This window comes from Telopea speciosissima, chromosome 2 (assembly GCF_018873765.1).
Source record: "Telopea speciosissima isolate NSW1024214 ecotype Mountain lineage chromosome 2, Tspe_v1, whole genome shotgun sequence".
NCBI classification, from domain to species: Eukaryota; Viridiplantae; Streptophyta; class Magnoliopsida; order Proteales; family Proteaceae; genus Telopea; species Telopea speciosissima.
The window spans coordinates 12,373,611-12,384,911 of NC_057917.1; the positions used below are offsets into that span (position 1 = coordinate 12,373,611).

An 11,301-nucleotide genomic window follows, 5' to 3' on the forward strand; every position below is an offset into this window, starting at 1 on the left:
ACCATGCTTCAGAAGGTAATGGCTTGGTGGTTTTTCTAGTTGACTGTTCTATTGTTGACACCTCTGTACAAAGGTGAAACCAAATTTGAATTGGCACTACAAACCTTATATAAGTCGAATGTGAACTGGAATTGAACACATTACAAATCGGAATTGTAATTCGTTTTCCAAAACTAGCATTGTATACTGCATGTAAACCAGATGTGAATCGGATAACCAAACCGAATAGAAACAGTAAAATTGGATCAAATGCAAAATGATTTTAATATTGGGAAATTCTTATCCAGTTCGACTTTGATTTGCACCTTGTCAAAATATAAACCAGACCCGAACCTGATCGATTGACACAGTTAGTTGATGGGAGTAGGAATCTTGTAGACCAGTTTTTGTAAATCTCAATAGGATAATACCTGAAAAAATTGGTCGACAAGGTGGCTTGCGTTCATTTCTCATGGAGTGTACTGTGATAGTGGGCATCATCCATCGGTATCATGATTCACTTTGGGACTATAGATACACACTTGATTCGAGTGTGTGTCAGTCGTTAGGAATGGGCACGAGACAGGTGGTAAAAAATATTAGAAGTTTGATCTCATTTTTGAAATATGATAGACAGTTATTCCACCCAATCAGTACATGTAAGGATTGTGGGTTCAATTCACATTCAATAAGGTTTTAAGGGAAGCTTGGAATGTGAGCAATCAATGAATTAGTGTTGCATTCTTTCATTCAATGATTTTATATCTGCAAATGAGTTGTACATAATTATTGACCTATTTACTATCACTAACCCATTGATTTATTAGTTCAATAAAAAAACCAACGTATTGGTCTAAATTGTTTGGACTAGATAAGGTATTTTTCTCCCGTGCATATAGTTGCACGAAATGATATTATCCTGGATGATGATTCTCCTTCCTTGAATGTACTCGATACCTCAAAAGGGTTAAAAGAAAACTTCTTTGAAGTTTCATAAGATAGACTATGTTGGACCTAGATGGCCACTGAGAGGGGGAGTGAATCAGTAGTAACTGAAAACTTCAAACCCAACTGGTTCATTTCTCAACTCACTCGTTGATGTCACTGGTAATCAAGCACATGCATACATCACAACCACATCAACACATATACAACCCTGCAATAAACACATACCATTATCACCAGCCGAGGCTATCACTAGCCACACATCACATATCCCATCCTCCACACACAAACCATCATGCAACATATATTATAACAATCCAAGCACCCATACAATAATAAGATAAATCTTTACGTGGTTCGGCAGAATACTTACATCCATGGAGCAAATGGTAGCTTGTGCTACAACCCAAATCCTACTTGAGTATAATGCAAAATACAACATTCTATAGTTACAATTGCAAGGAGTTAAGACCCTCGATTTACACAGCCACAACTATGAAGGTGCTACAACACCTAATTTTAAACAACCACAACTACCAAAGAGCTACAACGCCCTATAGTTTACCCAACATAAAACTAGGAGGGTGTTGCAATGCCTCACTTTAGGTAATTACAATTACCAGGGAGCTTCAACCCTCATGTCCAACACCCACTGAACACCCTAGTACAACTGAAAATGAACTAATATGATTTACCCCAATAACAAGTTCAACCAAATATGTAAAAACCCTCCCAATACAATACAAGTATTAACTTAGACATTTAACCAAACATCTAGCCTATAGTGAAATACATACAATGTGATCTTGCCAAAGGGGTTATCTATGTTGATGGGTTGTAGATTGAATGCCTTCAATCGATGTCAATATCTCCTTGTACAACTCACATGCATAATGCCATTTCACCGTTGGAGCTTCAACCAAGTCGTCAGTTTGGATTCTTGAAGCTACTCTTCCATACCACAAACCCTAGGTTTGTGTAGCGTCAAGAAATCTCCAGTAGGTCCTTCGGGTGCCGCAACTTGCAAAAGGACGTTAGGGACAAGAGAGAACCGGTGTGGTTCCAGCCTAGGACTCTCCGATGCCTAAGTTAGATCTCTCTTAGCAACAGATGAATTACTGAAATTCAAGATGATTAATGGGTTGGAATACCTGAGTATTTATAGTTGAGTATGGCGGTGTGGAGAGTCCTCATCGGTGATGAATGTGCTATGCAAGGTAGATCATCAAGTAGTAGAGTTGTACTTGGAATAGTTCCTTGTAAGATGTAAAGTCCTAGTACGGAAGAGTTTCTCTAGGCGTCCTCTTCTCATGTTTGAGTTTGGTTAGACTTATACCTCTTTGGGATAGTCCTCCCTTGGGTATACTCCAGTTGCGATCTTTTAGTGATAGGATAATGTAGATCTTGTAGATGACGTCATGGTTGGACCCCGTGGCTTGCATGGTAGACTTGGCCTTTGGGGAGGCCTCTTGGGTCCTATTCCTCTTGGGTTATCAAGCAGGTTCTATCACGGCCGAGCTTGAGCTAGCCTCCCCTTCGGGTCAAGACACATGGCATCTCGGGATTGGCCCGCATATTTTTGGTTTATTAGTTTGTGTTCTTTCTTTCTTCTTCTTCTTTTTCTCTTTCTCTTCTCTTCTCAACAACCAACACTCTTCAACTCATAGGTTTCACCTCAACATGTAGAGAGCTTTGAACAATGTTCTTGAGCAAGTCAAGCCTTAATTGAGCCTTCCTCACTCAAATCCTTCACTTGAATGCTTGGATTCAACAATAAAACAAAGGATTTGGGGATTCTTGGGTTCTACCTCATGGAATTTTTTTCCTCTCCTGTCCACTGCCCGGACAGGACCATGTTGTCCCCTCACATGGGGGCGCAAAATGACGATTTAACCTTGCCCTAGCAGTGTATTCGGGCAGGGGGTTAGGTCATCATTTTGTGCCCCCATGTGAGGGGACAACACGGTCCTGTCCGGGCAGCGAACATGAGAGGATAACGATTCCTACCTCATGTGAGCTTCCTCTCCTTTCTATTATTTCATTTATACATGTGTAATTCACATTACATTTTATTATTTATAGAATATGTAATACGTTGATAATATCTATATGTCAACTTTCAGTATACTACCTAAACCCCAAGTATCAATATAACCATGGACTTGGGATGAATCAAAAACTTCTAAAAGCAGTCAAGGAATAGCTTACAAAATTGGAGCCAAATAATATAATATAAGTTGTTTGCAACAATGAGGTGACTCTTGTAGTTCTTTATGAATATAATAAGTAATTACTTTAAATGTATTCCTAACATATATAATTTTTCAAATGGGTATAGATTAAAAGTTTCAGGGATGGATCGAGGAGTTTTGGAACCGCTGTCGCAGAGGTTGGACAAAATACTTTTGATGCTGGTAAGTAATTAAGTAGTATATTCTCTTACTTACAAACGCATTTAAACTTGTAAAAAGCAAATAACATGTGTTCTTATTGTAATGCAGCTGAATGGTGGGTCTTGTATGGGGATTTGGCAGAAAATTTTAGGATAGCAACCAAGGTCTTATAACAGACATGTTTCGCCTTCGGCTGTGAACAAAACTGGAGTACATTTTCGCTTATCCACTCAAAGAGGCACAACCGATTAAGTTCACAACGTCTCGCTAGCTTGGTGTATGTGCACTATAATATAAGGCTGAAGATGCAATACATACGCATAGGTATGGAGAACGACACTAACTAGATCGAGCTTCCCGATATTTTCTAGATCAAGTCAGATAATGAAGATCCCTTTGTGGAGTGGGTGAGGAATAGAGGTGAGCAGATGATGGATCAGGCTGGGGCTAGTCCTGACCCCCATATAGCCAATGAGATGGGTGTTGATGTGGATGAGTATATGGCTACAAAGGGTTGGATACACTCATAGACACCCCAACTATTCGATCCCATACCTGACAGGGATGATGATAAGGAAGACCCTGACTAGTCCACTTCCTCAGGTGGTCAAACTCACATACCATCACTGTCTACTCATGGAGGTGATGGAGACAACAATGATAATGATGGTGGTGGTGATATACATGCAGGACTTCGAGAGGAGTATGACCAAGCAGAGGTGGTGCATGAACCAGAGTCGATTCGATTCATTGGGGAGACCCAGGTTGATAAGGCCACACAGGACACGGACCATGGTGCACATCCAACCCCACATGCAGACTACATGAGAGGGCCTCGTTGTCAATTCCGAGTAGATGAGTAGACTAACGGTATGGACATTGATAGCTTGTCTAGCACTCTGGGCGGGGATGAATATAAGGGATAGCAAAGGAAGTGGGTACTAGTGTGCTACATCCTTTACCAGAGAGAGCGACTAGTCAAAGTACAATCAATATGGTCATTTCACTAGAGTTGGTGAGCATGCATCTTCTTCATCCGTTCCTAGTTTTGAGTATGACGTCCACTTATAGGGACATACTGGATTGTCCTTTGTTGACAGCTTCTTCTCCTACCCAGCCAACTATCCGTACATGCTGCCAACATCATCTTTTGAAAGTGACTTAGTGGCTACTGGATGGTTCTTCACATTACGATGACTTATACCCTAGGGTAGGTTACCTGCAATATGTAGGTGAGACCGTTTATAGGATAGTTGTAGAGGACTACTCTCGTTTTAAATTTAGGGTGAACCTTAAGTTTTCACAAGACCTTCCATATCCTTCGATTACCAACTACAACAGAAGAGTCAACACTATTCTCAAACACAAACAAAGCAGCCAAACAAATGGGAAAAAAATTTCCAATCTTATTCAAAGGACAATACCACACATCTTCATTCAAACATGATTAATAGGGAGCAAGATAATGACATTAACAATATGGTTAGGAAACAAAGTCTGGATCTAGAGATATGCTACATGCAATTCAAAATTAAGTCACGCAACACTGTAATTAATTGGAGGCTCTAAAGAAACAACAAAATTAGGAAGAGAAGGAATCTATTGATCCTTCCAAATTGAAATATTCTCCCCAAATCTAACTTTCAAACAAGTCATTTTTAAAAAAAAGGGGCATCACTTTAACAAGATTATTATAAACAATAAAACCTCTCTTACACAAGATACTTGGATCCAATAACTCTTTATTCCTAAAATATCTAAATTTTAATACATGTATCCATAAAGCTGATGGATTAGTTAATAATCGCCAATATAACTTAAGCAGCAAAGTCATAATATGCATTCTAGATGTACGAAATCCAAAACCACCCACACATGTTGACTTGCAAATAGGCTTCCATGAGATCAAAGACTATTTAGGAGAGTTAAAAACAGAGTCTTTCCAGAATTAACGTTGATGGAATCCAACTTGGTAAATGGAATTGAAAAACAAAAAACCAAGACATCCAATATGCTAGAACATAATTTAAAACAAATATAATTAAAACAATTGGGAAAATGATTTCAGTGGGGAGTGTGGCCCATGTGCCCAAACACAGAGGGGGGAAAAATGACTGCCCCACCCCCATGAAAGGTGAAAATGCTTATCTTGTTGATGCTTTCATACACGATCCCATTAGGGGGCATACAAGGGCCACGTTCCCTGCAGAGAACTCTCTCTCCCAAAAAAAATTATACCAACTTGTGAAAAAATAAAAAATTGCGAACTACTCAACTTAGCTTGTACCCCATTTACAACAAAATTTTAAGTAATTGATCAAGCACGAGACAACATGGCTACCTAAGTAGAAACATCCATCATCAATTTTATTAACCCCAAGCATCTGGTAAACCATATTTTTAATATCATCTAGGGTTGATTTACTAGGAAAAAACTTACTTTTTCCAAAATTTATTTGTTGATCTGAAAGATCTTAAAATAGATCTAAGATGGCTTGAACGGTTGAAATATCATCTCTAGTAGCCTTATAAAAAATAAGCGTTTCATCTACAAACAATGATTAAGAAAATTTTGGGACACATCTTCCCATCTTCAAAACATGAAACTAATTAAGATAATGATACACATTAATAACCTAAATAATCCTTTTATTACAACAATAAATAAATATGAATCAACGATCAACCTTGAGAAACAACTTGTTAATTATTGTAACACGATATAGGGGGTTTTTCCTCATATCGTGACTTGGTGTCTTGGAGTCCTAGTATATTTAGGAGTTGTCTCTAAGTTAGTCTATTGGTATTGTAAATAGTTTCTATTTCTAATTCCTAATAAAAATAGGAGTTTGTTGCTACATACTCTTTTGGATATAAATAAAGGTTTGGGGGGGGGGGACTGCTAGTATTGACTATTATTCTCTAGTCAGTCCCCCTTTCTCTCCCATATCTTCTCTTCTTATTCTTCTTCAAATCTGGTTAGTAATGTCTTTCGTTACATGCTATCAAAGCAATTAGGAAGAAGAAGGAAAAAAAATGCAGACCTGCTACTGTTGGATACTCTCCGCTTAATTTTTGTCTTGGTTTCGCAGACTGTTACTAAAACTCCCATTGATTGCTTCCATTGTTATTTGATGTTGTATGTCGTATCTATTGTTGACCTTCGATATCGATTATTGATTTACTGCTATGTTACCCCTGATTTGTGAGTCGTGGTCTTTTTTTTCCTCCAATACTTTCTCCCAAGTCTTATTGCGCGTCACAACTCGGAAGGTTGTTTGTTACTACCTATATTTTTTACAAAGGTTGCAGAAGTTCCTAGTAGAAGAACTCATTCCCGTAGTCACCATCCCTCCTTGTAGTCGATGTTCTTATAACTTGATTGCGTGACTGATTAGGTTTGAAGACAATCGCTGGGTTTCGTGAGGAATTTTTTTCTCTTTTCTCGCAAAGGGTTTCCTCCTGGCTATGCACGTTTTGTTTAATTTCCTTATCTCATTATTGCCTCTTTCCTATTTTCCTGGGTTTCGTGAAAAAACTGTTTCTTTTAATTTCTTTATCACCCTTCCCTTGCTTCATATTACCTCATTGTCCTTATTTTGTTTCTCTTTCCAAATTTATCCCTAGTTAATAATTAGTAATTCCCCTTTACAACCTTTGATATATTTACAATATTACCACTAGTTCTTTAATTTGCACTATTTGTTACTTGAGTGAGTCCCATTACTTCTTTACCAATAACTCATTAACAAATTTTGCTTATTTGTTACACTGCCATTGCTTGTTAATCCTTGGAGTCTTGTTGATTTGATGGGCCCATAAGTGATCCAATTAGGATTTGAAATCTCATATTCCATTAATTAGTCTTAGCGTGACAATCCACGCATACACAACATCCTTATCAATTGACTCAATTTTCCTTGATTGACTCCTAACCAACTAATTAGCATTCTTATTTTCTATTCTAGGATTGATTCTGTTCTAAGATAGAAAACTTTAACGTGGGATATTCTTTCCTTGATCTTATCAAGATCTTGTAATTCTATATATATTTTCACTTCAAATGTAATGCAAAGACAAGCTTTGCAGCATAACATGGTATCAGTCTAACTTTCTTTGGGACCTCTCTAATAGGGACCAAATCCTCTTCTGTTTTTAACACTGTTTTCTTATCTTCTTCTTCTCCCTATTTTCTACATCCCTCGGATCACCCAGACACTCCTCTCGTTACTGTCTTGGTCGATGGCAATAATTACTCAACTTGGAATCGCTCTGTCCCCATGGCTCTTGAAGCCAAAAACAAAATCTCCTCCATCGATGGATCTCTTCCCAAGCCGGTATAATTCTACGAAGGAAGTTTGGGACGATCTTCACTTTCAATTGTTTTGAATTAATTCATATGGATGTATGGGGACCCTATCGCAGTCCCTCACTGGTGCTCGTTTTTTTTTCACTATTGTGGATGACTTTTTTCGTAGCACATGGGTTTACTTAATGCATTCTAAGTCCTATGTTAATTCTTTAATTATCCAATTTTTTGCCATGGTGAAAACCCAATTTAACTTATTCATCAGAGGCATCCACTCAGATAATGGAATGGAATTTTTTAATACCACCACCATTTCTTTCTTGCGCTCCCTTGGGGTTATACAATAGTCTAGTTGTGTTAACACTCCTCAACAAAACGGTGTTGTGGAGCGAAAACATCGGCATCTTCTCAATATTGCATAAGCATTGGGATTCTAGACCACCTTACCCCTCGAATTTTGGGGGAGAATGCATCCTTACGGCTGCCTACATAATAAATAGGCTCCCTACTACCGTTCTTAAAGGAAAAACTCAATTTGAGATATTGTTTACTAAACCTCCATCACTTTCACATTTACGGGTTTTTGGTTGCCTTTGTTTCACTCGTAATACTTTCATCTTACACAAATTTGATAAGCGGGCTAGTCCAGGTGTTTTCATTGGGTATCCCTATGGTCAAAAGGGCTACCGGGTTTATGATTTTCTTACTAAGAAAATACATGTGAGTCGGGATGTCACTTTTCATGAACATGTTTTTCCATTTCAACAACCCTCTATACCCACCACTATAGGGAACCCCGTCTTACCCCTACCAATCTTGGATCCAAACTCCCTAGACCCACCCGCCCCTTTTTTTCCACCACCCATCCAACCCTCAGAACCATCACCTACTACCCCACCATCATCTCCCACAGCTGCCTTACCATCAAAACCATCTCCTACTACCCAGCCCCAGCTAACACGCCTACAACGCAATCGCTAACCCCCCTCCTACCTAAAAGACTACCAGTGTGCGCTTCCTTCATCTCACTCATCTTCGACAACTCTCGGTTCAGGTACACCCCACCCCATGCATGCTTACCTTGATTATGGTCATTTTTCCTCCCCCCATATGGCCTTTCTCACCTTTCTTTCCATTGTTAGTGAACCTACCATTTTTACAGAAGCAATGAAAGTTCCTCAATGGCGTGAAGCAATGCAATCAGAAATTTAAGCTCTCTCAAAAAATCAGACATGGTCTCTTGTTCATTTGCCCCCTGGCAAAAAGTCCATCGGTTCGAAGTAGGTCTATAAAATCAAGAGAAAGTCTGACGGTACTATTGACCGTTACCAGGCCCGTCTTGTGGCCAAGGGTTACACACAGGTTGAAGGGATCGACTACCATGACACCTTCGGTTCGGTGGCAAAATTGGTCATTGTTCGCATACTTTTAGCCATTGCCGCAGCCCGCAACTGGCCAATTCGTCAAATGGGCGTCAACAATGCATTCATCCATGGCGATCTTGATGAAGAAGTGTATATGCTTCCCCCCACCGGGATATCATCGAAAGATGGAGACTTTTGTCTACAAGCTCCATAAATCTCTCTACGGTCTCAAACAGGCCTTTCGCCAGGGGTTTTCCCAATTTTCCACTGCTCTTCGTGATATGGGTTTCACTAGTTCTCAGGCTAATCACTCATTGTTCATTCAACACCATAATGGTGCTTCCATTTTCATCCTCCTATATGTTGACGACTTTATAATAACTAGGACAGATTCCTCTCTTATTAGTGTTGTTCAAGACCAGCTTTGCCAACGATTTCACATTAAGGATCTTGGTATCCTCAAGTACTTTTTGGGCATTGAAGTGGCACATTCCAAGGCCGGCCTTTACCTCTGTCAACGCAAGTACATTTTGGACATTTTGAAAGATAGTGGTCACACAGCCTGTTGCCCTGCTGATACACCTATGGAATCTCACCTGCAACTCAATGATTCTGATGGTTCTCCTCTAGATGATCCATCCTCCTACCGTTGCTTGGTGGGACTGTTAATCTATTTAACCGTCACTCGTCCTGATATCATCTACACAGTGAATATTTTGAGCCAATTCATGCATCAGCCTCGCCAACCACATATGGATGCGGCGTATTGTCTGCTCTGCTATCTCAAGGCTACATCGGGACAAGGCCTTTTTTTCTCCTCCACATCCACATTACACCCCCAAGCCTACTGCGACTTGGACTGCGCAAGCTGCTCGATGACACGGCGATCAACAACGGGCTATTGCATCTTCCTTGGCACAAGCCCAATCTCATGGAAAACAAAGAAGCAAAATACGATATCTCGCTCCTCCCCGGAGGCCGAATATCGGGCCATGGCTATGGCCACCTGTGAGATTACTTGGTTGTCCTATCTCATGCGCGATCTTGGAGATCCATTCATTGAACCTGTGCCCTGGCATTGTGACAATCAAGTTGCCATTCACATTGCTACCAACCCCGTTTTTCACAAACGCACGAAGCACATTGAGATAGATTGTCATGTAGTTCATGAAAAAATCACCCAAAGCATGATTCACCCGATCAAGGTAGCTTCGGACTTACAAATCGTCGACTTAGTCACTAAAGCCCTCGACTGTGATTCATTCCATCAGCATGCGTCCAAGTTGAGTTTTCGCAATCTCCAGGTTCCAACTGGAGGGGGGAGTCTTAGCGTGACAACTCACGCACACACAGCATCCTTATCAATTCCCCTTGATTGACTTCTAACCAACTAATTAGCATTCTTATTTTCTATTCTAGGATTGATTCTGTTCTAAGATAGGAAACTCTAACGTAGGATATTCTTTCCTTGATCTTATCAAGATCTTGTAATTCTGTATATATTTCTACTTCAAATGTAATGCAAAGACAAGCTTTACAACATAACAATTAATATATTTTCTTGGTTGATGCAATTTATATAATTGCCATCGATCTAGTATATTTGCAAACTTATTGCTTTGGTGGGCCCAGTTCACATCAGTTTGGGATTTTAAAATTTTTTAAGATTGAAAATTATTTATTGGGATATTACTTGCCTTGAGATTATTTCTATTGTGAAGGGGGTAAATCGGAGATTATTGAGATCTTGTTGCAACACTACTCTTGATTATCCTTTGAGATGTTGATTATTGGTGGTCATTATTTGTCTATGTGTAATGCTACACGTTAGGGGGAGATTGAAGATTATTATTCTCTTATCTACTGAAAGTCATTAACTCAAAGCTATTTTTATTTGAAGATTACTATTATTTATGTGTTCGTATCCTCAACAACAATTTTATCTGAATATGGTATTAAACAATAATTCATATTTGTTTGGTTTACAACAACTTGATATTGTCTGGCCGCAGTATCATATACTGCCTATCTGGTTTATAGTAACCTATGCTGTATTTGGTCCACAATAATCTATGTTGTTTATTTGGTCTACAACAACTTGATGTTGTCTAATCCATAATAACCCATACAACCTATTTATCATTGGAGTTTTTATTTGAGATCTCTGTTTGGGGCTCAATGTTTGCCTTTGTTTGAGCATAATACAACTTACTACCTGCCTTCCTTGAGAAGGCTTTTGATGTAGCCGTTAGATGTTGCACTTTTATCTTTCTTTGAGAAGATGACTACCTACTACTGGCCTTCTTTGTGA

General features: G+C 39.2%; 1 protein-coding gene across 1 annotated transcript; it reads left to right on the forward strand.

Annotated features, from left to right (window-relative positions):
- The first annotated feature begins 9,118 nt into the window (after positions 1 to 9,118).
- On the forward strand, positions 9,119 to 10,369 carry LOC122650458 (uncharacterized mitochondrial protein AtMg00810-like). Its single transcript, XM_043843873.1, has one exon. The coding sequence runs from the start codon at positions 9,119 to 9,121 to the stop codon at positions 10,367 to 10,369; it is 1,251 nt and encodes a 416-aa protein (XP_043699808.1).
- Positions 10,370 to 11,301: the final 932 nt, after the last annotated feature.